The sequence below is a fragment of the Urocampus carinirostris genome, chromosome 16 (assembly GCF_059441175.1).
Source record: "Urocampus carinirostris isolate Australia breed hairy pipefish chromosome 16, RoL_Ucar_1.0, whole genome shotgun sequence".
Lineage (NCBI taxonomy): Eukaryota > Metazoa > Chordata > Actinopteri > Syngnathiformes > Syngnathidae > Urocampus > Urocampus carinirostris.
Window position 1 is genome coordinate 15,369,140 of NC_142364.1, and position 27,333 is coordinate 15,396,472.

The 27,333-nt window shown below is 41.2% G+C and overlaps 1 protein-coding gene across 1 annotated transcript; it reads left to right on the top strand.

The window, feature by feature from the left end:
- Positions 1-27,333, top strand: mphosph9 (M-phase phosphoprotein 9). Its single transcript, XM_088319949.1, has 23 exons — positions 1-76; positions 1,506-1,768; positions 2,770-2,914; positions 3,033-3,122; positions 4,339-4,757; positions 7,404-7,621; positions 8,127-8,233; positions 9,037-9,138; positions 11,636-11,808; positions 13,259-13,408; positions 15,044-15,131; positions 15,203-15,376; positions 16,446-16,493; positions 16,632-16,696; positions 17,776-17,877; positions 17,956-18,096; positions 19,029-19,165; positions 19,229-19,354; positions 19,464-19,584; positions 21,186-21,274; positions 23,242-23,384; positions 24,568-24,642; positions 26,845-27,333. Exons 2-23 carry the CDS (start codon positions 1,545-1,547, stop codon positions 26,947-26,949), a joined length of 3,042 nt encoding a protein of 1,013 aa, XP_088176075.1. The 5' UTR covers positions 1-76; positions 1,506-1,544; the 3' UTR covers positions 26,950-27,333.

Here is a 27,333-nt window from a genome sequence, read left to right on the forward strand (position 1 = left end):
CGTCAATTGAGCAGCCAATCAACTATCGGCTAGCATCCCTGAGAAATATGGATGACAGGACTACGCTAGTAAACTGGTAAGGTAAACTCAAGTCGTGTGCGCAATAAATCTTAGCGTTATTTTGAACGCATTTAAGTTGATAATTTTCCTCAAACGGGGCCGGTAAACTACCCAGTGATAAGTTAGTTGGCGTGAGTGAGACTAGTTAGCTAGCCATTAGCATGCTAGCGGAGCCCGCCGAACAAGTTAACCATAACAAGCTCGCGACGTCACCCGCCAGCGGTGACCCGATTTTGGCGCACCGCTGCCGGGTGACATCTGCGCTGTCTGCCCGCTGCTGTTTCATGCACTGGTTTATATAAGATGATTAAACTCTTACTAGCTCTGAGGTCAGTAAAAGGGAAATTATTAAACACATAAAATGGGCTTAAAGTGGGACTGCATTTTTTTTAAAAAAAGGAAATAATTGTGGAGAAGGCAAAGACGAACTGACGGACTTGCTGCCAAAAAAAGATAAAATAATGAATTTATTTTCTTGTTGTTAATGCAGCAAATCAAACTTAATGGAATTGATTTGTTTACAACAAGATTAGGCGTCTCCAGTAATAAAAAGACTAAAAAGAAAAAACATAAACCATGTCAAGTCATGGTTATTTGTCTAGCCCTTAATCACAAGGAGTCTCGAAGGGCTGCACAGACCACAGATGATCGCAAACCACAGACTGTTATTACACCATCCCCGATCTAAAACTTACATGAGGGCAAGGAAAAACTCAAAAACCTCAATATGAGGAAAATGAAGAAACCTTGAGAACGAACAGCACATGAGGTAATCCCCCTTCCAGGATGACCAGACTGCAATAGATGTTGCAATAACAAGCAACACACGGTTATTGTCAATGTGAAATATAGATCATTCATAAGCTATAAGAATAGAAGTGTGTTTTAAGCCTAAATGTAAACCGTTCCACTGAGGTTGCAGATCGAATCTCAGGGGGCAGAGCATTCCACAGCACCAAGGCCCGAATGGAGAACGCTCTGGAACCTGCGGTTCTCTTCTTGGCTCTTGGGATCACTGGTAGACCAGCATTTTCAGAGCGAAGGTGCCGGACCGGAACATATTAGAGGATATAACGAACATTGGGCTAGATAGGAAACATTCACAAGGTAGTGCTTGTAAACTGGACTAAACTGTAAGTGCGTCATTCAGATAATAAGTAGTGCAACGACACTAGCAGCAATATTGTGCAAAAATAAGAATAAATAAATTGTGAATATACATGGCACGGCAGCTGGGGGGTGAGCGGCTGGGATGAAAAATGTACTTAATAATGTGGTAGCACAAGGCAGCAATGTCCTGCAAACAGGACAGAGAGCAGGCAATGATATTCTGGGCTGTGTTGCTGTGTTCCCAGCATACCACCCTGTGAGGCCAGCATGCACTTTTATGTTCATGTAGTTTGTGATCTACTGACTAATTAATTTATTTTTGTTTGTTTTTGTAGCTGTCAGAGTTCCCCCCACCTCTGCAGAGGCCCTTAAACATGTCCACAGATGACAGCGTCTCTGAGGACGTGTCCAGCTCGGGGCCCCGGAGCCACTGCCGGGCAGACGGCGGCAAGGAAAGCGAGGTGTCCCCCCTGTCTTCCGAGGCCACCACGGCCTCGGGGCTGGGGGTCTCTGAGGGCAGACGTTCGGCTTCACAGATCACGGGGGCCACGGTGGATGGCCAAACCGTCAGGGGGACTGTACCATGCAATAAGATCAGGTATCAGGGTTCGCATGGATGCTTGAAATCTTTGAAAATGCTTAAGTTTAATTGTTGTGTTATTAAGGGTTGAAAAGTGCTTGAACTTTGAGCGATGAGCCTGTAAATCAACAAGTCAGCTCAAAAACTATGCCAACAGTGCTCTCTGGTGGCTTCGCTTTACCATTGCATTTCTTCCCTCGTGATAATCGGAAGCTGGCGTCAGTTTGTACGGCATGAACTAAATATAACAAGCAGTCAATCAATATTTGTAGCGATATTCATTTGCTGTAAAAGCTTAAAAAATGGCGGAAGAAAATTTTCAAATAATGACCAAAAAAACAGAATATTTGTCATAAATTCAAATCAAACTTTACCAGCTCTCTGACACTGTTTACAGTAATTAAAGTACAATTAGGCATAGCAGCAACTCGTATAAAGGTACATAAAAACTGAAGTAGCTCCCAGATTATTTTTACGATAAATAAATATAAAAGTCAATGAAACTATTGTGACTTAAAATAAAAAGTGCACCAAAATTTCACTGGATCTCGCAAATTGATAAGTGGGCAGTCCTGTCTTTCTGAAAGTGCTTCCCTAAAACAAGTTAACTACACATTTTACGCGGTCTCATAAGCACACACACACAAACACACACGCTTTTCTACCACTGACTTTTTAAAATCTTAATATTATAAGTGGTCTTGGCACACAGGCATGTCGGGACTCAGGAGTTAGCAAAACTGCCGTTTTACTTCACTCTAATGTTTTTCCTGCTTCAGTGGCTCTACCCCCAGTCGCCTATCCAATCAGAAGGTGCAAGTTGGGTAGCGTCCAAGAAGAGAGAGGGAGGCTCTGCTGCGTCTGAGCTTAAATAGCCCAGTTTTAAATATTTGTAATCGGCTTGTCAAATCAATAGAATTGCTAATACCGATATCTGTCAAATTCCTATAATGAGCCCAGCCGATAATCGGTCGACCTCCTAGTTATGATCCATAATAAAAGTACTTGGTTCGTTTAAGGAGTCTCTGCCTAGAGGAGGATGCTTTCACTCATAGCAAAAACCTCCCTTTCATCAACCCAAGTTCCTTGGAGACCCTTCAGGCCCTGGTAGAGGAGATACGCAGTGGCGGGGAAACCGACCCGCAGGTTTGGAAGGACTGCGAGGTAGGATAGCGCGAGTTGGATCATTTCTGTGTTTTTCTAACGTTTTTCTAAGCGCTGTCTTTTTATTTTTTTATTATTTTTTTTTTTATTTTTTTTTTTTTGCTCTTGCCATCCGAAGGGCCGATGGCTGCATCTATTTCAGTTGGTGGAGAAGCAATATCAGGAGCAAATAGTTGCACAGCAAGAACAGTACCAGTGCCAAATACAGGTGAATTTGTTTTCTATGGAGGACAGGGGCTTCATGCCTTCACAAGATTTGTGGAATTTCTGTCAATTCATCCATCCATCATCTGAACCGCTTATCCTCAGTAGGGTTGCGGGGGTGCTGGAGCCCATCCGAGCTGTCTTCGGGCAGTGGGCAGGGGACACTCTGAACTGGTTGCCAGCCAGTTGCAGGTCATACAGGGACAGACAATTCACTAGCTCATTCACACCGAAGGACAATTAGGAACAGGCAATTAACCTGACATACATGTTTTTGGGAATGTGCCCAGACTAAACCCACACAGGCACAGGGAGAACATGCAAACTCCATACGAGAGGCTGCAGCAGCTGAACTTGAACCCTGAACTTCTGCACAGTAGTGCTGCGCGCTAACCGCCCTTCAACTGTGCCGGCTGTGTCAATTCAAATTCGTCTCAATTTCCCTTTGTGGAAGTTGCACTGTTAACGCCCAAGTGTGTAGTATTTGACCACTAGATGGCACTGTATTGTCTGCGAACAAAATCCTGTGCCAAGAGCTTCAGCGTAACAGCAAGGTGACAGACAAACATGGCGGCAACTACCGCTATGTAAAAGAATTGCACATTTCTTGACCTATGATTTTTTTGGTAAAAATGAACATTGGAATGATAGTTCATGATTTTTTTGCATAGTATTGAAATCAATGTTTTTTTTTTTACTGAATTTAATTTTTTTGTATCAATATTAGGCACTAAATATGACACACTGTCCCTTTAAAATGCATGAAATCTAAATGCCATATCATTTAATGTATGTAATTTAGTAAATAAAAAAAAAAAGAATGAAATGTGTATTATTGCTAGCTTTAGCTATCATTTATGGACATTTATTATCTTTACCAGTGGTAAATTGAAATTGTAAAAACCCCCTGATACTGAAAATATAAGCTACATATTTTACCCAACACATACATGGGGAAAGATTTGTCTCAAAAACAAATTTATTTTCGATCTACTCAAGATCTAAAAATAATCTTGAAAAATCAATCTTGATAAATGCACACGCAAGATTAAAAATTGCACCGATATATTTGTGGCAATGCAAAATACATAATCCTCACCAGATCTTTTCTTTTAACGGTACTGGAGAAATTGGAGAATTGACTTTGAAAGTCCTTGGAAAAGTGCTTGAATTTGGCCATGAAAAAGGTGTAAAAACCCTAATAACTCCTCATTTTACAGTTAATTCAGGATGAAATCAAAGCCCTGGTGCAACTCCAGAACCGGTCGCCGCATGTCGAGTTCGGCCACAGCGCTGCCGTCCAAACCAGCGACGACACCACCACGGCAACCACCACTAAAGACTTCCTGTTACCGCTGATGGCCGGCGACTGCCCTTTCCCGGTTCGAGCGCCCAGCGAGAGCGACAGCCTGGCCGCCCCCGCGGCGCTCTCCCCCTTCAGCTCCCCTTCGCCGCCGCACAGGTCGGATGGCGGGAACCCGCTCGTTGACGAAAGGGCCGCCACGGGTCTCAGTAGCGGGTACGGGACGCTGTCTGCTTGGGAGCCCGGAGGGACCGGAGAGTCGCGAGAACGCCGGTGGTCGGAACATGCTGACGCTGCTGAGGTGACGGAGCCGTCACAAGTCAGGAAAACCTCAGGGTGGGTCACTTGATTGATGAATTTATTTTCAATCCAACGGGCCACTAAGGCTACTCGCTGTCGTGTCGCTCCATTGATTGGCTGTTAAAACCCGAACCGTGACAATTCTGGTTGGCCAAACACTCACCAACTAAAAATCCTTGGGGAAAAAAAACCTGTAGAATCGTGCATTTACACAATCGCACTTTGTCGCATCGCAATATCGAGTAGATTTCAGGTGATCCTGCAGTTCAGACGACAGCCCGTGGCTCCCGATTTAGGTCGGCCATCTTTGTATCACAAACAATGCACATGTGATCCACACGCTCATACAGTGTTTTGTATCACAATGGCTCACCGGTGTGTCCGGGGCACTTGTAATGTAGATTTCTTAAGACTTAAGTTCCCTATCAGAGAATGGGCTTGAACCCTCGTCTCTCATCGCCCATGATTGACAGGCTGCTGCCTTTTAGGATAAAGTCTTAGAGACGACCTGACTCATTACTGTTATTGTTAGTAAAATCAACCATCAAGATGAATACCTATACAACCAACCCCCGTTTTAACACCTACATTCAATGTTCCCTCTAGTTTTCCAGGGGTCTGAGCGTTCACACAAAACGCTTGAAACAACAGTGAGCAACAGCAATCCTAAGTGTGGGACCTAAATCAATATCAAACATGTCCAAAACTTGACATCAAGTTACATTTTGCTGAGTTTCCGGCAATGCAAAATTATTTTTCACTTTTGAATAAATTGACTAATGTACGATTGCAAAGGTTGTACGGCCTACAAATGTCATTTGTTTTTACAATTCTTTCACAAGATTTCCATTTCGTTTATTCCTGGTATCTTTTGTCGCATAATACTCACATTTTTAGTGGAAGTACAATATTGGTAACAAGATTGATTTGGTATAATTGGAAATTATTTGAATGCAACACAAACTTTTTCTTCTTTCCCTGTTTTTTTTAAATTCCTTTAAAAAAAATCTCATTGTGTTTATTTTTTCCCAGCTGTTACTTTTTTCTTTTCGTTCTCTATTTACTTTTTTCCCTTTGTTTCTTTCTTTTTTTCTGGCTTTTCCTGAATTTTTCCTTCTTTTTTCTCCTTTTGTTTCTTTTTTTCTCAGCTTTTCACTACTTTTTCATTTTGGTATTTTTTTCTTTTTTTGTTCTATTCCCACTTCCTTTAAGTCATTTTGTGCATAATTTTACATATTATTTGGTCAAATAGGGACGAAAGAAGTAAAAACAACCCGAAGAGCCGTTTAGGACCCGAAAGAGCTGGTTCCTTTTAGTGAGCCGAGCCGAAGAAGCCGGTTCTCGAAAAACTCTACTCACTTTACTAAACTTCGTTCTACTTCGACCTTGACTTCAAAATACCGCATTTAGAACACAACGTCAGGGAAACCCGTGTATTTTTATCTTCATGCACTGTAACTTTGACTTAATTGGCTTCTTAATTAGCAATTTCGAGCCCTGATTTTTGTGACCTGGCTAGATTTTCTTGTGCGCGGAAAAGCTCTGGGTAGTGCGCAATTGCGCACACACGCAGTTTAGAGGGAACATTGCGCTGGATAGATTTTCTTGTGCGCTGAGAATGTGCAGGCAGTGCGCGATTGCGCACGCGCGCAGGTTAGAGACAACATTGCCTACATTCAAAGTAACATGCTGGGAAAATCAGTTGGTTACAATTTCAATTCATTCCTTATAACAGCACCCTATCACCCTCACAAAAAGACTCTTCCCTACCACATTAATTTGGTATATTACAGAGAAATAGAAACCTAGACACGCTTTAAAAAATCCGGAATGGTTTTGTTCTTTCATAGGGTATAAATAGTAAATGGTCTGCATTTATATAGCGCTTTTCAAGTCAATGAAGACCTCCCAAAGCACTTTACAATGTGCTTCACACTTACCCACTCACACTCACACACCAATAGGGGGTCAGCCATGCAAGGCGCCTACCTGCTAATTGGGGGCATTAGGGATTCTGTATCTTGCCCAAGGACACTGCGACATATAACACGAAGGAGCCAGGAATCGAACCTGCGACCTCTTGATCATGAACTTAGAAAGTTATCTGCAAAGATAGCCCAAAGAAATCGTTGCTTCTTTTATAGCATTAGATGCGCCAAGAAATAAGAGTGAGGTGAAATATTTAAAACTCATGAAGGTCTGTTAGGAGAGAAAACAATAAAATATATATAGCCTGCTTTACATTTGCAGTAGGAGTCTGTCAGAGCTGACAAATCTGAATCTATTTCTATGTGTATTTGGTACGGGGCTGACGACTTCCTCATAGATCGCCAACATTTTGCATCTAGCCTTACAAGGTTAGCGCCTTTGAACACTTTGGTGCCATGAATATAATAATGGAGACCTTTTCTACTGACATTTGAGATAAGTTTTCAAAATCCAGAAGAAATTATTCGGCTATGCTATCAGGTATATCGACTAGAGTCGCATGCTGTTCTTGTTTCGGCTGCCCTATTTGCTCCGCTTGTGATACTAGGATACCGTAACTATGGTGGGCGGGGCTTAGCGCGCTCTGTTGGATGTATGAATTATTTCGCCAAGGAAAACATCATGAAACCTACATTTGGGTCCAGACCCACCAGTTGTACAACCCTGATCTAAACCAATGCGCTGTTTGTGCAGCCAGGTTCTGACCTCCTGGGCTGCAAGACAGAAACTGCGATCCAAGAAGGCGAAGCCGGAAGTGTCCCGTATTCCAGAGTACGAGGAGCTGCCGCGCAGCTCGAGACAGTCGGGTCTCGAACCAACGGAGAGCGACGAACGCGACCGTCCCGCCACCGCTTCGCCCGGCGCTTCAATTCCCATGAAAAGGAGCGACAGCATTTTTTCAGAGGCTTCAGGTGACACTTCCAACTCAATGCCAAACACCTGAAACTGACTGCGTATAGTAACAGCAATACATACATCCATCCATCTATTACTGCAACGCTTATCTTCAATAAGGTCGCGGTTGTGCTGGAGCCCATCCAAGCTATCTTCGGGCAGTAGGCAGGGGACACCCTCAACTAGTTGCCAGCCAGTTGCAGGGCACACAGAGACTGACTATACACTCGCTTATTCACACCTAGGGACTATTTGGAACAGGCAATTAACCTGACACGCATGTTTTTGGAATGTGGGAGGAAACCGGAGTGCCCGGAGGAAACCCGCGCAAGCACGGGGAGAACATGCAAACTCTGCACAGGAAGGAACTGTGCCGCGGTACAGTGCAGTGTTTTAGTGTCTTTGTTATAGCTACACTTTATATGTAAACATTAGCTTTTCCAACTCATGCTAAATAATAATCAATTGCAATTTGTAGTCTAAATGTACAAATATTTGATTGTGATTACGTCTTCCTCTCAGGTTTGACTTATTGGCGTCTGAATGAGTGCGACCTTTATCATCGTCTGCCCGATGCTTTCGGTCACGGCGGCGGCGCTTTTTTCCTGCAAGAACCTCCTGTGGAACAGGTAATTAAATATTCAATGAATCAATATCAATCACCGATGTATTCATCATTTTTGCAACAGAGAACACACTTTTAACAACTTTTTATTAACCATTTTGAACTAGTTTTATTGTAATAATACAGAAACCCCTTGGCCCAATCCTGCAGCTCACCCAGTCTGGCTGCTTTGCTGGCATTTCAGGGTGTTTACAGTTCATTGTGTGGGTTTTCATCATAGTGTTTCAACATTGAACATACATTGTTTAATAAGCTTCCATATAAAGGATTCTTGTACAACCAAAGCGGGGTCTGACCAATTTACTTGATTTGAGGGGCCTAGCCAGAAGCAAACCCGAATTTTCACATTTTATTTGTGAGGACTCAGGAGGTGAAAAGAAGGCTGACTTTGGCCACCTGAATGTTTTAAAACCATCAACTAAACTTCAGATACAATTTTGTCATCATCATTTGGACATTATTGGAAAAAATGGTTTTTCCTTCCTTCAGTCCAACTTTCTGGGCGATTGAAAGCCTCCTCCTCTCTCTTTAGGTGCTTTTGTCTGTCCAGAGGGTTTAATTGACAATGATGACTTGAAAATTATTTGTGCGTAGGTTGATCAAGCTGTTATACCCACAACTTAGACTGCAACGTTATTGGCGCACTGGCAAAAAAGGGACCGTACGACTGTTTAGCCAATCAGAATGTAGAACAACATTACATGATGAAAATAATCAAAATCGCCTAAAGTAAACCGCGATACAGCGTGTAGTTACTGTATTGGAAAAAATCCAAATTGCTCAATAAAAAATGACCCTCTCATGTAGGCAGAGAACGTAGGTGTTTCTCTACGAGATATCTACCAGCACAAGCAGAGCACAGGCGCCAAACATTCAGACTGGGGGTGCTCCGGGACCTCCACTCCGCAGGTAAGTCACATAGTGCTTACCCACTTGTATACCCTTTGCATGTGATGTCAAGTTGCATTCACGGGAATTATGAGCGCCATGGAAGACTGGTAAAACAAAAGCTCGGGAGTGGATGGCAGTTGAACGAGCAGTGAAGTTGAAACAAATTTCAATAACCACGACCGATTCACATGACAATTTTGGTGGTGATTTCTTGCTGTGCGGTTGGCTGTGCGAACTGGCAAAGTTCTAAGCCCAATATGGCATTTTATCATATATTTTTTGATGAAGACAGAACACGGTCATGGATATCTAAAATCAGTCAGATGGACTAGCAGCCTTCTAAGTACTCCATGATTTGCAGCAAGTCTTTTTTTTTTACAAGGTACGTTTGATGTGTTTCCAAGCAATTTTATATCAACTGGCATGAGGACCGTCGGACTGTTAACAAATATGTGTCTGTACGATGTCACCAGTCACTGAAATACATCATGCCACATATCATTGGAAATCTTAAACTCTTGGGAGTCCATATATGCTGCTATTTCAAAAATTACTTATCACAGAAACATCGTGTTCAGTCTGAAACAAAATACCCAAAAACTATAGAACTATAAACCTGGAATAACACACTAAATACGTCTGCTTTGAGTCATCAAATTAGTTAAATATATGCAACAGGAAGTCGTTACTTCCAGGACCGTCCAGTGCATCCAACCTGGTAAATTGTATCCTCCAAAACACAAGAAAATGCCAAAAGACAAAAAAACAAATCTGCCTAAAAGCATTTCTTCCTTGTCTGAATCCATTAGTTTTGCCCCCTAATTTCTGTTTGCAGATAAACAGACTCGTAAAATAGTTTCCAATATGGCCGTTAGCCTTTGTCCTTTTCGTTGACAACATTCTCGGCCAATAGCGGGCTTTTTTTCATGGTCCACGGCACGCATTAGCCTATAAGGGCCTGTATTAATCAAAACAAGATTGCCTTTTTGTAGTTTTGAATACCTTTAGCCAGTAGTAACTGAATTAAATGATTGACGACACATTGGCCAGCCAATGACATTCCCAACATAAATGTTTAAAATTTTTCGATGTGTATTGAAATCAGAGCCGAAAGTAAACATGCGCAAATGCAACTCTGTATTCATTTTTACGCACCATTCTTATGCGCAAGTGTGCACAGTCATTGATTTGATCTGGAGAGAAGTCAAACATTTACAACTCTTTTAAAATGTCTAAAAATTTGGCCACAGTATAATACACATTTTCAAAGGCTTAAGTGTAGTAAAGAGAAACAGCCAGGAAAACCAAGGAGTCGCTCCGTAATAAGCATATCAAGGTTGTAGCATGGCCCAGGCAGTCTCCAGACCTGAACCCAATCGAAAATCTTTGGAGGGAACTCAAACTCCGTGTTTCTCAGCGACAGCCCAGGAACCTGACTGATCTAGAGAAGATCTGTGTGGAGTGGGTCAAGATCCCCCCTGCAGTGTGTGCAAACCTGGTGAAAGACTACAGGAAACGTTTGACCTCTGTAAAAGCAAATGGCCATTTTTGAAAACGCCTAAACCTACCCTTAGAAAAATGTGTCTAACAGAATGTTAGTTTTTTCTGATTGTGAACAAATTGAACAAGGTACCGGGTAAGGCTTCAAGCTATTGTCTCAACTGTTGCCTTGCTAAGATGCCGATGCTACACTCAATTGTAGGCATTTAATTGCAACAAAAAAAAAATTAGGCGATAGTAAAAACCTTCTATTTCTGTGTGTTTCAACTCAGATGACTCAATGTTAGTAGCACTTGCAGTGATGATATCAGTTTGGGACAAAACTTGAGAGTGTTTCCTTTCAAAAGAGACCAAAAATGTCCATATTCTCCAAACGGCATTCAATTTACTTCTTGGATTGGGATTTTAGGGGAGTTTTACAGGAACGTTGAGGGGTCAAGTAGGTACTAGTTAAAGATACTATATGTAGCTACCAATAATTTAGCTTGTGCTACTGTAGGCACAAATACTGAAATTCATGCTAAAGACCCTGAATTATTTGAGCAGCTCTCTGTTACAGTCAATGTGAGATTTGATGCCACTCCTGGATAAATCGTATAAGCATGCACAGCTAACGTTAGTGTCTTACCGTTGAGGTACCTCCCCACAAATGTGAGCAACGCGTACCGGTAACCTAACAAGCTATGAAGAATTGGTAAGCATCCAGACTTTTAGAATCTTTCAAATCAGCACCGGTGTATGGGGATACTCCATTTACAATATAGTGGTACAGATCGTTTGTACTGAAGTCATGGAGACTGGACTATTTGGTTATGTTGAATGGTATTGACTAGTATAGGTTTTTGTTGTTGTCTACTGTTAACTGGCCTCACCCGGTGAGAGTACTGTTTACTAAAGTTTACTGCCGCCTGTCTCGTGGTTATGGTCACGTGTGTGCAAAGGGTCAATAGTGAATGTTGTCCTAAAACTGTCACTCTTGTTACCTACCTGAGTTTTTGTTGTTCTACTTTAACAGGCACTTCCTGCTGAGGCATCTCGTCCTTCCTCCATGACACCGTTGAGTATTGATGGCGTCTCCGATGCGTCCCAGGACATTCCATTTACCCCTCAGATGAAGACTGGAGCTCATGAAGAGGCCACATTGAGACCTGGCTCTGGTGCTCCAGATGATCCCGTAGTCCTCTCTTTGTGAGTCCTAAAATAAATAATAATAAATAGAACCGTAATTTTAAATAAGGAAAAAACAAACATCAGCAAACGTGCCACTGGGTTTGTACATGTGCTTGAAATCCTTGAAAATGCTTGAATTTCAATGTTGTGTTTTCAAGGATTGAAAGGTGCTTGAGTTTTGGGTGAAGTGCTTGTAAATGCTTGAAATGGTGGCCACGCTTCTCAACAAGTCTGCTTGAAAATGATGATGACACTGCTTTCTGGTGGATTTGCTTTGCCATTGCATATTATACTTCCCTCGCGATTAACGGCAGCGGGCATTAGTTAGTACGGTATGTCCAATGAAGCGGATAGAGGACAGGTGCTTACTAAACCTAAACAGGGCACTATGAAATGTGTACTAGCGCAAGGATTACGTATCGTTTATGGACATTTATAATGGGCCGTGCAAAAAAACTACATGTTTTCAACGTCTTCAATGTCTAGTTGTGTTAAACACAGTGGTTTCCATTGTTCCAATGATCTTGCTTCTACCCGCTGGGATACGTGCCATTTGGGCAAGGTCTTTCATTACTCTCACCTCTTCTAGTGGAATAGATCTTATCCATTCCACTGAATGCCCGACTAAGAAATTCACTACACATAACTCTGAAAGTAACTATCTAGTTACAAATGACTGCATATACTCACGTTGAAGCCGACCCCTAAAACTGCTTAAAATAGCTACGTACTAACAGAAATAGCAGTGAAGCCTTCATATATATTCATATATATTGTCTTGAGCAATTTAGAGTACCTGCAAACAAACACTCAGACGAGACGCTCCATATTCGTTTTATCTCTGAACTTCAAGCCACTCAAATATCTCATCACCATTTCTGGGTAATGTCCAAGATATACCTTTTTTTCTCCAGCAATGGTGTATTGCGAAAATAATTTTACAAAAACCAAGACAAAAATTCATCAAACTTTTACTGTTTAATGCTTTGCTCACATTTGGCTCATCTATTTCCTGTTTTTTTGTTGTCCCTTTTTTAAGCCACAACTACTCCCCTCATGCACATCCCTACCTTTTGCTACTGATGACACACTCCCTGATTTCAGTACATTATTTTATCGTTGTAAATTTGGCTTAGATGCGAGTATGCATGGTAGGGGGAACATCTACATGAGAAGGAATTCATCGTCCTGGCACTCTGTGATGAGATGGCGCCACCATAAATATATCTGGTTGTATTTTGTTGGTAGATTTATACACACCGCCTATATCACTCGTTACCAAGAAGGAGTAATTGCGTTCCTGGAACACATTAGACCCAGCACTGATATTAAAACCAGATAGCAGTAGTTTATGCTGTTACTACTTTGTTTATTTTTTATGGAAGGTGGTGGAATTCCAAAGTTGTGTATTATCTAAAATATTGTCTTTATTGTTTCTCTTCTCTTATCCGCATCTGCTCCTGTCCAGGCTCCGCCGGAACCTACGAGAGAAGCACTCGCGACACGTGGCGGACCTTAAAGCATATTACGAGTGTGAGATCCAAGCTTTGCGAGACAAGTTGGAGCTTCGAGATTTTTCAGGAAACCTGGAAAGGAGCAACCGGGTGCTTTCAGAGAGGTGTGTGTGCTAATTATTTTAACTCTTAGTCAATAAGAAAATCCATTTAATCTTTTCATCTGAAATTGAACTGCCAAAAACACACAAACAAATATTTTTGGGGGGTTGGGAATAGACTGCAAAATTCTTTGAAGCCCTGAGCAGAATTTCATTCTTGTTTTACCAATAATTTTCTTATTTCACTAAATTTTTTTAGTAAGTCGTATACTCCCTCATTAAAGAACTATTTTATTTATTGTTTTACTATATTTTTTGATTTTTTTTTTGCATTAAAACTTTTTTTATATTTTACCTTTTTCTTTTGAACTTTTTTTTCCCTAGTGAAATAAGAAATAGTACTTAAAATCGGGAGTACTTCTTCATCTAGACCTAGATATATCTAGTCTATCCAGTCTAGTTCTAAATTATTATATAAATTCTGATTTTCGTGTTTGTGTCCGTATGTGGCTTATAGGCTCTGAAACGGCTGAACTGATTTTCGTGAGAATTGACATAGTAGTACTTTAAAACTCTGGGAGAGTCATTAAGTAGTTTTTGTGTCAAGGCACCCCCCAAAAATATCCCCAAAATCGATAAACATCTGCTTTCGTGTACAATGGCTCTGGAGCTGCATGCGGTCATACTGCTCTTTGGCGCTCTCTAGTGGCTCCCTGGGGCTTTTTAAGCAACCTCGCTCAAATTGAATACCTGGGGAAAATTATCTTATATGGAAGCTAGATGATTTAGTTCATTTTAAGCATTTATGAAGATTGTAAGTATTAAGTATTTTTAAGTATTTATTTGTATTCTACGTACTATTTCATTTTTAGTTTTACTATATATTTTTTATTGTATTGCTATTGTATTATTTTCTTATATTTTGTTTAAAAAAAGGAATCAATTTCATATTTTGTTCTACTATTTTTATCCCTTTTTTCTATTATAAGAAAAACATATACTTTAAAAATCTAGTTTAAAATATATAGTATGTAATGCCACCGTTCTTGTTTTAAGTAAATCATAAGAGGTTCATTGGCTAAACTTCAATTGTAAATAGCTTCTTTTGTATTTTATAGTTTATTTATGGCACTGCAGAGTTAATATTTAAAGTTATGTTTTATTTAGCATTTTTGTCAGGTTCTCCGTTTTGTTTTTTACTTTAAATCTGTTCCGTTTGGAAAAGCTAAAATTGTTTTGCATGTTACAATTTATTTTTTTAGATCTGCAAATATTCTAATTTATATCAAGTGATCTTTTATTTCAATTTCAATGTGTAGAAATAGTTTTTTCTTGCATTTGTTGTTGCACTGAAAAGTAAATATTTTTCTTTACTTTTTGTTGCGTTGTTTGTTTTTCAGGGATTTTTGTTGAAATTGAAGTGGCTTTGTATAAACAACGTGAAAGTTTAAATTAGCTAAATATTTACTGTAGATTGACAGATACAGAGCACAAATACACGGCATTGCGATCCTTTCAATCCCCCTCTCAGGAAACATAGGAACACTGAGGCTGGAGCAAAACCATGTAAATGATCCCAACAAATCCTGCAAGCGAAGCACACCAGAGAGTTTGCGATTGTTCATATAATGACAGCTCTAGCAGAACTTTTTGGAAACACCATTGCTTGCTATTATTTTTCTCAAAATTTCTTTTCAGGTGTCAGCATCTCGAGAAAGCACTGGCTGAAGCGAGCCAACGAATTGACCAACTGGAAAAAAACAACGCTACGCTAGAGAAACAGCTGGTACCGACATCATTGTGGGAATGTTTCACATTAGTATACGCATCTTAATATTTTCCCTTTGGCGTGTGCAGGCCCAGTGGCCCGAGCGTTACGCCGTGGCGGGCGCCACTGTCAACTCGCTGCGCCAGCGCCTGGACGAAAGCAAGAGAGCAGCCAAAGAGAAACCGACAGCCGCCACTAAGGCTCAGCGGCAGGCCGACGAAAGCGAGGCCAGGAGGGAACGGGAGGCTCAAGCCAAAAAAGAGGTGAGGCGAGCATCAGGAATTTGAAAAGCAATGGCGACTGATCAATGAGCAGTGTTTCCCATACATAGGAAGATTCCTGCGGGCCGCCTGGGTGTAATTGGTCCTACCAGAGTCTCAAATATGATAATATTCTTTTAATATATATAAGTGCAAAATTAATCAAAATTACTCATAGATTTCCTATTATCCAAATGTCATAATGTGTATTTGTGCCATGTACAGTGAGGAAAATAAGTATTTGAACACCCTGCTATTTTGCCATTTCTCCTACTGAGAAATCATGGCGGGGTCTGAAATTTTCACCGTAGGTGCATGTCCACTGTGAGAGAGATAAACTAAAAAGAAAAATCCAGAAATCATCATGCATGATGTTTTAACAATTGGTGTGATATAGTTTCAAATAAGTATTTGAACACCTGTGTATCATCTAGAATTCTGACCCTAAAATACCTGTTAGTCTGCCCATTAGAAGTTGACCTGCACTCCATGTATCATCCTGAATCAGATACACTTGTTTGAGGACGTTAGCTGCATAAAGACACCTGTCCTCCCCATACAATTAGTAAGACTTTAACTTGTAATATGGCGAAGACCAAAGAGCTGTCCAAAGACACCAGAGACAAAATTGTACGCCTCCACAAGGCTGGAAGGGCTACAGAGCAATTGCCAAGCAGCTTGGTGAAAAAAGGTCCACTGTTGGAGCAATCATTAGAAAATGGAAGAAGCTAAACATGACAGTCAATCTCAATCGGGGTGGAGCCCCATAAAAGATATCACCTTGTGAGGTCCCAATGATTCTAAGAAAGGTGAGGAATCAGCTCGGAACTACACGACAGGAGTTGGTCAATGACCTGAAAAGAGCTGGGACCACCGTTTCCAAGGTTACTGTAGGTAATACACTAAGACGTCATGGTTAGAAATCATGCATGGCACGAAAGGTTCCCATGCTGTACACATTTTTCTTAGAGGGAGCATGCCCCCAGAACCACCTATCCTGTCTACCCACTAGGATCTCACAAAATTCTATGAGAAACACTGATATGTGGTGTAATTTTCTTCCTATCTCCAGTTACTTGCACAATATAACTCGGTGGTGAAGGACAATGAAAGGCTGAAGGTGAGTAATAAAGAAAGTAGAAGTAGAATTTTACTTATTTGACTGTGTTTTTGTTGTTGATTACATTTTTAAATTTTAATTCTTATTTTGATTACCTGTGCATTTGAGTATTGTGTATAAAAATGTTTTATTTGACAGAGCACCTTGATGTCAACAGAGGACAAATTCAACCAAGCTAACGATCTCATTTCAGACCTTAAAAGGTGATTTTCATTTCACTCTGATTTAGAGGTAAGATCTTAAGACCAAATCCAAGCCCGACACAGGTCAGGCCGAAAATGTCAATCGTCACGTTCAGGCCGAGATTCTCTTTCGCTGACCTTTGTTATTATTATTATCAACCTATTATTTTTCTTCTTTGTCTCTCTGCCTCTCTCTCTCTTAAAGTGCTTCTCTATGTTCTTAAGAATGTACTGCTGCTGTGGTTTACGGCCCAATTTTTACTTCGTCAAAATGACGGACGGCCTTAAAAATGTTCCCGGCAACCCTTAGAACAACCCGTGGAAAATCGCAAATTATTAATGTCACCTCTGCAGACACACAAAATAAAAGATGTGTAGGGATTTTTCTAGCTTTAATTTTGAAAATCCTTAGGAATGAAGCAAATTACTCTTTACTGCAATCAGTAAATGAATTTGCCTATAAGTGTAGCTGGTGCTCCACCATAAATCTTTTTTTCTCTGAAGTATGCTAGAATTTCCGACACTTTTAGAAAAATTAAATTACGTTATTAAAATGGAATCAATAAATCAGGCCGTTTGAAATAGGACACATAATTTATTAACACCGAGAATCAATGATAGAAAGAAAGAAAAAAAGGGGATGGAAGGTGTAACGTTAGTATAGCGTACACTTATTCAGACTGTTGTTCCCTATTTTATTTTAATTTTAAAATGCATCTTAAGATGACATGTATGCTTTTGGTGATGAATTTTACATTTCCGCCGATTTTTTTACTTCTAATCATGCATTTAGAAGCTTGGTGGCCTTGGGGGTAGGGCGCCCGCTCCGAGAATGGGAGGTCGCTGGTTATATATAAAATACATTTCCGCCAATTTTTTTACTTATAATTATGCATTTTTTGGGTGGGGCGATTTATAATCCAGAGTGATTTATAGTCCAGAAAATACAGTAGTTGGACTGGGGCTGGGTCGGGCTTTAATATCCGAAGGCCTGTTTGAGTTCATGCTGGATTTTTTTTCTAGGCCCGATCTTACCTCTACTCTAAATATGATATATGAAAAAAATGTCATTTGTAATCTATTGTCACATCTCCTTTCAGAACCATTTCCAAACTGGAATCTCAGGTGCGACAGTTGGAGCATGAGAACCAGACCAGGCTCCGGCTCAGCCCCCATGGGGCCTCTCAGCCGTCCGGAGCCGGGTGAGGGAACCGCTATGCCGATTTCCGCTGTCGACATGCGGAGGAATGCCACCATGACTTATTTAACATATCCTGCAGTCTCTTCCACCATCCTGACCTGCTGCGCTCACCCGGCAGAGGCAACACGGAGCCGGATGTCACTCGCAGGAGGTCACCACGTCTGGAAGAGCAATCGGTTGTCACCACAAAGTCGGCGTTCCCTTTGGATACTGCAATGAGGCAGGTTTGACTGTCTTTGAAAAGCTCCGGATTTTTTCTTTTGTCGAACATGATTCGCACAGGTGCTTGAAAACTTTGAAAATGCTTGTTGTGTTTTCAAGGTTTGAGAAATGTTTACATTTTGGGTGAAGTGCTTGAAATTGTTGTTATGTTTCTCAACAAGTCTGGTTATTAAAATGACGCCAACATTGCTATCTGGTGGCTTCACTTCGTCATTGCATTAGTTTGTGTAGCACTGTCCTATGATGCATCATTGTGCCCAACAGGGCACTATGAAATGTGTATTAGAGCAATGATTACCAATTATGGACATTTATTATGGGGCATGCAAAAAATGAAGGTTGCGTTTCCTATTAATAAATTGTAACAGGAAGAACTTTCTGCAACTGAAAATGTACGCTAAATATAACTCTTTCCAGCCTGTGAAAATGGGCGGTTCATGGTAGATATTCCTTCAAAATGGCAGGTTTAAAACAATTTTGCAAAGAAGAGTGGGCCCATATTCCTCCACAGTGTTGTGAAAGATTCATTACTAATCATTGTAAACGTTTGATTTCTGTTATCACCGCCAAAGGTGGCCTAACACAGTATTAGGTTCAGGGGGCACATATAGGACCATATAGATTTGGATTTTTTGGTGCCTTAATGAATAGAATTGACGTTTCATTAACTGCATTTTGTATTTCCTTGGGTTGTCTCTGTGTGATATTAAGATTGGCTTGATGATTTTAAATATTTGCGAGTGATAAATATGCAAAATACACCGAAATCAGGCATTTTCACAGCACTGTAATAGAGCAGATATTCTACTTCCAACTTTTTGAGGACACCTTAAACGATGCACCGCATCCTTAATATGAATGCCTTTTAAAAGAAAGCCTTGTGTAAACAGGGACACTTTCTCTGTACTCACCTGCATTCTGGTCCTGCAGGTACAGCCCCCCACAAGATGCCGAGCCAAGGCCGTCCACGTCCAGACCCAGGGACGAGGGAGCCGGCCTCTTGACGCCCATCATGCGGGCGCTGATTGAGATGGAGGACACCAGAGCTACCGAGAGCCGAGCCCCATGTATGAATATTTATGGTTCAAACACCTTTCCTGCTTCCCGATGACATGTTGGCTTGCTTGCAGGGCGGGCCAATCACAAAGGAGCAGCAGAAGGTGCGCTCAAAAGTCAAAGAAGTTTGTCTCCGGATGGCCATCGGTCGTCCTCGCTGCCGCCAGCGGGACTACGGAGCCCCATCGCAACCACGCCAAGTATGCACTTTCCACATTTCTTATTGTCTATTCCGGTATATAAATGACTTCCATGGGTTGTTTTGTTTTTTCTCCGTGGTGTTTTCATTTTTACTGCGTGCCCGGGTAGCAAAGAGAGAGACGTTACTCGCCGCTTTGCCAGCTAAGGGCAGCCCCAAGCGTTGCCCCACCGAGAACTACTCCACCGCCTTTGGTCACATGATGCCGCGGGAGGAGCACCTCAACAACAGGTTGGTTCAAGTCTGGATGTAGAGAACATATACAACCCCCTTTTTCAAAAAACTGTTTTTTTCAAGGTATCAAAAATAAGATTATTTACTGCCTTTGATGCTTATAAGCATCAAAGTTTGATTTTAAGTTGCCTGCCATTGACAACAATGTTTCCCATAGAATTTTGTGATCCCGTGGTAAGTAAACAGACCAAATGTACTCTACAACTGCCACTGTGAATTTCCATCCATCCATTATCTGCACTGCTTATCCTCAGTCGGGCCGCGGGGGTGTTGGAGCCCATCCCAGCCATCCTCGGGCAGTGGGCAGGGGACACACTTAACTGGTTACCAGCCAGTCGCAGGCCACTCAGGGACCAACAATTCGCACGCTCATTCACACCTAGGGACAATTTGAACCGGCCAATTAACCTTACATGCATGTTTTTGGAATGTGGGAGGAAAACGGAGTGCCCGGAGGAAACCCACGTAAGCACGGGGAGAACATGCAAACTCCACACAGGAGGTTCGATCTCATGACCTCAGAACGGTGCCGCACACGTGCTAACCACTGTGCCGCTGTGCTACCCCCACTGTGAATTTGACCATGTTTATTCTATATTGTTTTTTAACGTTTTTACCCTTTTGCACATTTTCACCTTTTTAAGTAGTTTGAATTGAAAGGAGAAGCCCTCTAATTTCGTTAATGAAGACCATTAATTCATTCTAATTATCGATATGAGTTATACATTTAATTAAATTTAATACTTATATCAGGCATTTGGTAAATTACAGTGCCAATTATTAGTACCGCTGGTTTTGTGACCGCTGCTATGACGGAATGTGTTCTTCTTCAATGGTCTACAGGAGGTTATTGTAGCGTGCTACTTATGAGTTGGGGCCCGTGTCCATCATAGCATTTTCTGCTCTGAGCGAACGTTTCTAATTGCTTGCAATGGCAGCACCGAGTTTTTACGCTCTGTTGAAAACGCTGGCAGCGCGGAAAGGGCCTGGGCAGGTTTTCTGCGCGGAATGGTTGGTACTAAGGCTTTTTTTTGCTTGCAGAGTTGAAAAATGTTCAACTCGGGGGAAAATGCAACAGTCGTTAAGGTCAGATTTTACCTAGCCGTCTAGTCGCAATGTGGGCTTTACAAACACAGTGCATGCTTTAGAATGGGGGGAAGGGCTGACTGACCAAGATTCCTTCTGATTGACAGAGATATGTAGCCCAAATACACACCATAGCGTTCATCATTTATATAATGAGAACTCTAAAAGTTATTTGGATTAAGTTAGCCTTTATATGTATATTCACATACATAGTGTGTGTGTTTTATTAAGAGACCCTGGTGGTAACAATTAAAACCTTCGCCCCGCCAAAATTTTACACTGTGTGGACAACTATAGATGTCAAAAATCAATTCGCCAGTATACCAGTTAATGTGACGTATAGATAACCTTGAGCTCTTTAAGTAGGATTTTCATGCAGTAGTTTGAGTATTCAGACGTGTGGTGTTTTGCTCGCACTGAATACAACTTGAGGTCATTTGTAAGCCTCCTCCATTTCCTGCAAACAGAACTACTGCTGTATTTTTTTTTCCAATACTGTACTCATTTTGTAGATGTGACACACATGCCAACCACGTGAGGCGCCACTCATTTAACAGTACCAGCCCAAAGAAGAAACTGCACTTTCAGTCTGCTGATCATGGTAAGAAAGCAAATGGAAGTACCTTATACCCGACATGAATCCTTTCTGAGGTTGGAGATCGCAAAGTGAAATTGCCATATAGCAGGGAGAGAAACGTATGGTAATGAGCTAATGAATTATGAACCTTCAATACCCTATATAAAAAACATTAAAACAACAAAATAGTGTATAGTAAGTACAAATTATGTTTATCATACGTGCATAAGATTATATAACATTCTAAATGCATATACATGTAAGAAAAATAACATTTTATTTACTTTGGGTTTGACTTGAGCTGGTCAAGGGGAGTTAACGGGTGGATGCAGATTGAGGAAGAGGAGACCGCAAATTGAAAACAAAACAGTTTTTAAAACTTCAACTTTTCACGCTCTTAGAATTTGTCCGGACCGGGGATTGGTTACAGCCATGCAACATGACTGGAGTAGCAATTCGTCTGCTTTCCTTATATTTCTTGAGAATTGCAACCTTTGTCTCCATAGTTATCATGTTTTTGCTTTTACCCTTAGCATTACAGCAATTCATGGGACTCATAACCAATAAATACAGTACAGAAAATACAGTATTTTATCGCGGACTTGCAAGGTCTTTACACAGCACACAAGATTCTTAATTAAATTAAAAAACAGGCATTGTGAGAGGGAGTTTAGCCAGTAGCATTTCAATGTTTTAATGATGCTGTGACGTTAACCATTCCCGTACCAGCATTTGATATGACGTTTACCGATAGCAGACAAGCATCTTAGAAACTTCACCGCAAAATTTTTATTTTGGACACTTAAAATCATTTGTTTATGATGTCCCTATGGCGGTTAATGCCATAAAAAGGGGCCGTAATGACATCTTATTCCCCATTGTAAAGTGAATAAAGCAGGGACTCTGTATTTGTATACCTATTTCTTTAGGTATTATTTTCAATCATGTTGAATCAAACATAACATCACAAATTAAGCAAATTACCTGAAGAAAAGAGCACAGGTTCCCCCTATCCTTCTCCACCTTACTCTCTAACATTACAACAGGGGTCTCCAACATGGTTGGGTACCAGGGTGCCCCCTAAGGACAGCTGAGGTGCCCACGGACCTGTTCTAAAAAAGCTAACCAGTGCTTGGTCATTGTGATTTTCTAGTGAAATTGTTGTGTTTTTTTTTTTTAGTAGTTGACTCTATTTAACCCTTACTTCAATGATTAACCCGGTAATAACATAGTAACAACATAGTAATAACATAATGTTGCTGTTTTAGAAAATCAGGCATAAAATTGGGTCACTGGTAAAAAATTAGAAAAGGGTGTGGAGGAGACATGTTTCGGTACACTTGTAACCCAACAAAATATTGATACATTTATTGTCTTGGCTGAATTTAGTCTCAAGTCGTTTGCATGAAAGCAGGTTAAATTGAACTTGGCTCAGTTACTGCGCTGATTTATTCTCTATAGCCAGCTTGCTCCTAGACAACTTGGCTAAGATTAGCCCCAGAGATACATCTGGCACTTTTACTGTCTCACATGTGAAAAATGAATGGGTTTTATAATTCCCCCCTTGCCCCCTCAAATCATTTTCTCCTCGGATCTACACAATTCACGTAGGTCACCCTTTTTTACTTTAAAACGTTGAATTTCTCCAAAAAGTGAGCGATTTTAATACTTGAGAAATCTACATCAAACCAGATGCCCTTCGTGCTCATTAGTGACAAAGAGTAGATCTCAGCTTGATAAAGGTTGGAGACCCCTACACTACATTGTCTAAAATCTGAGACAGAATAGGCATTGTCTCATACAGCTGCAACAACAAGGGAAAAAAATCTAACTTGGAAAAATCCAGAGCGGTAGCACAAGGCGGTAATGACGAGAAAATACTGAAACAAGTGTGAGAAGCCTCCTTTCTCATGAGACTCTGGAAGAAGACTGTATCCCGGGGGTCTACGGTAATTAAATAGAGTGTGTGTGACAAAGATGGTGTCTCTTAGACGCTGCCGTCAGCTGGAACATGCCAGAGTGTGCGCAGCCGGCATCTGAAGATGGAGCAGGAAATCCAGTCTCTTCTAATAAAGATCTGTCACTAGCGGAGGCCGAGAGGCTCTTTGATGAGCTCACACGGGAGAAACTTGAGGCAAGTTCAGCACATTAACTGAAAACATGTGTGTATTCTTTGCATCTTTAAAAGGTTTAATCCAAATACTAAAACATTCAAAATGTGAGAAAATAGTGCATATTTTTTGCATAATATCTATATTTATATTTCATCGTAATATTCCAATTATTTTCGGAGATGATGCATTTTGAAGAGAGCCTGTCTCGTATTTGACCTCCAAAGCTGTGACGTCATCAGATTAAAACTGGCACCCTTGCAAGCCAGTCACTATGTTGGTTTACATGCTAATTAGCCAAATATGTTTGGAGTGTTTTGTGACAAGTTTTGGTAGTTTTTGTGTGGAATGCATAGGTGTTTTGTTGAAGTGGATGCAGTAATGGTACACCCAAAGGAGACCAGTCAAAATGAGGCTAACTGGCAAGAAATACACATGGAGAGCTAATGAGGGTTAATCCAGCCAAGAATAAATTAAAGGACATGGCAGGCAAACCGGCTGCTAAACAGGGAAAACTCGGACTGATCAGAGGGAAAAAAGGAGACTAAAAACATGCAGTAACCAGCCAGGCTAACCGGAAGCTAACGAAAAACGGCTACGGCAACAAGCACGAACACAGGGGAGGCTGGGTAAAGTAAGCAGCCAGCCTAACTGGGAACAAACAATATGGCAGCAAACACAAATACCAGTGGACACTGCAGGCTAGCTAACCGGACAATATCATAGCAACTGCGAGACACGTGGTGAAAAACACAAATGAAAAGCCCCAATCGCCTACCTAAAAGGAGGCAAAGGCAAAAAAGGAACACACGCAATAAACGGTGGCAGGTAAACTTACAGCTTTTGGAGATCAAAGCACCCAACTCGGACGAAACAATCACAATTCCGCCAGCGACACGGTAAAGAAATTTCTGATTTCATCAAGCAGAAATGGGCGGTATGCAATTGCTGTTTACTACATCTGCCGTCTGATTTGGAGTTTCCTCATATGTTGCTTCAAGGCGTCCCACAGTTTTTGAGAGTCCGTTTTTCTTCTGGTGATGTCACAGCTCTAAAGGATCGGTCAACTTGGAGACTAAATTTCTCGAGTCCCCTGTTGCATAGAATATTTTGCAACTGGAGTAACCCCTACATGTTTCGTGTCTAATTGAAAAAAGATTGGTCTTTAATAATCCTTTTAAGCTTTTTGTCTGTGCCCGGTTGCAGATCGAGGCATCTCTGAACCGCATGCCTCAGTCGTCCTCAGGCGGTCGAGTGAGCATGAAGACCAAGCTGAATCAGGTGAGGCAATCTGGAAAAAGATGCTCCTTTGGACTTACACATACTGTTTTTTTCCGCACTATAAAGCGCACGCCCCAAAAATAGTCTTTTGTCATATTTTCCATATACAAGGCGCACTGGACTATAAGGTGCATGGAACTAAAACCACAGTAAGTGCTACTGATACCTAACTGTGCGCATTTTACCACTTACGATATACAGTAATCCCATGGGGGATGCTTTCCAAAAACGTCCCACGATACTCAAAACCCGCGGAGTAGAAACACTTATTTACCTGTAACATATAATATTTATGACTATAACATAATAACAACTGCAGATCTACAAATAGAAACACAGAATTGCAGTTGAAAGAATAGTCTTTATTGTCATTATACAATCACACAAAGATATTGGAGGGCTTCTCCTTTCAGTGATGCAGAGTGTAGCCGGCTAGTTGCACGCTAGCATCAGGGATCTTTGGGTGGAGCCGGGTCTCGTTAATGAATGTGTGCAGTTTCCCACAAGTTGTAATTCCAGGTCATCCGTTTCATGCGAATAGATCTCGCGTCGGTGAGATACAGGCTCAGCAGGGGTAGCTTGAAAGTTGATACGTAGCCGTAGCAGTAGGCCGGACCTGCAGCCCAGCCTTTGCTTTCTCTCCCGACGCCGCTTTCGTCATTCCCAGACCCGATAACAATCCACGGAGCACCCGCTGGAGATCGGCATTTCTTTGTGCTCGTCCTGCTTTCCTCTTAGTCCCATTTCTTTTCAATGTAATGAGCCGCTGAAAAATATGCCATTGCCGTGCTTCGCAGTTTGTTTTGTGTGGAAACATTGACTTGTGTGCCCGCCGGTTGTTTGACTGACAGCATACACAAGCATATCGTACAGACAGTCACGCCCACCTAACACAAATACACAACCCTCTGCGACTTGCCCACATGATAGCATTTTCTGTGTGTTGTCTGCTGTAGACCACAATGCACGATGGAACTCCGCGAAGTATCAAAACTGAAAAGTGAAACGTGATACAGCGGGGGATTACTATATATTAGTGCGATGGTTGACATGGAAATTTCGCTGATCAAAATCACAAAGCATTGTATGCAACAGGAATCGAACCGCAGCGGTATTTTACTCTAAAAATACTTGTAAAATAAAGTAAAATAAGAAAAACAAAACAAGGCACGTTTCAAAAGAATATCTTATTTTACGATGGAAATAGGTTTAAAAATTATAGTCAATAAGAAAAATAAGACACATTTTTATTATTTTATTATTATTTTCTGCTCTATAAGGCGCACTGGATTATAAGATGCACCCCCAAAATGTAGTCTTTTGTCATTTTGTTTTCATTTATAAGGCGCTCTGTGTTGGGGAGGCAGAAACTAGAAACTAATTTGCTTAAAAAAAGGACAATATTCGTTTACAATACTAAGAGTAAAGCAGAAAACAAAGAAGTGGGCCAAAAAGCAACTAACAAAATGTCCAAACAAGAAACCAGAAACAAACACCAAACCTGAAGTTCAAACTAGAAACAACGACCAAAACTGGAGATGGAAACTGCAATGAGCAAAGAAACACCGGAAACAAACAGACAAACCTGACGTGGTGGTGGAGTAAAATGACAATGACCCGACAACGTGTAATATTCAAAAAGTCCTTCTAAATGGTTCTGGATAATTGGGCATAGATGTGTGATAATTGGTCAAACATGTGCCCAGTTCAAACCCCGGTTGGGGCCCTATTTTGCTAGACACACTAGACTAGAATAATAATAATAATAATAATTTCCTTTGTATTGTCATTCTTTGTAACAATGTACACAGAACGAAATGTCGATACACCTGACCCGTTGTAGCGAGCCGATGCAGCCGCAGCCAACAGAGGGCGCCGCCATTTTACCAATGTTATAAGTCTTAGGTATGACTCGGCCGAGGCGCGAACCAGCGACCTCCCAGTCTCAAAGCGGGCGCCCTACCATCTAGGCTACTGAGCTGGTAGGCGCTACTATTTCTTGGTTGGAGTACAAAATGTCCCAAAACTTGCTCAAGTAAATGTAACGAAGTAAATATACCTTGTTACTACCCACCCCTGTGTGTGCACCGGGTTATAAGACACACTTTCAACTTTCTGCCCAGTTTTGGGTTTTTAGGTGCGCCTTATAGTCCAGGAAATATTGTACATTAGGTAACACTTGTGATCTGGTTTGGGTTTCAGGTGGCCTTAGAGGAGCGCCTGGAAAACCTGAACCGAGAACTCGGGTCCATCCGCATGGCACTGAAGAGGTTCCACGTCCTGCGCTCCGCCGGCAGCTTGGCATAGCAGCATGCTAATGTTAGCATAGCAGCATGCTAATGTTAGCATGATCACGCGACCGTGTTTTTAACGTGCTACCTAACTCTCAGGGATGTTTTGATACGTAAATTTTGGAAGCGTATATTTTTTAGTACCCCACAGATTTTGTGGTTATTTTTTAACGCAAAGGATATGGAATGTACATTTTAATAGAAGAACTTTTCACACAGATGAGTCATTTTTTAGTCATGCTCTTGTTTACATAATTGAAGTCGGACCACACCATCACTTCGGCGCTCCTTTTTTTCTTTTTAATTCCCTTTTTTAGAATTTATTTTTATGCCTACTCAAAACATGAATGAAATGATTCACATTATCCTCATTGCTCCATAAAATATATCTTTTCTGTTA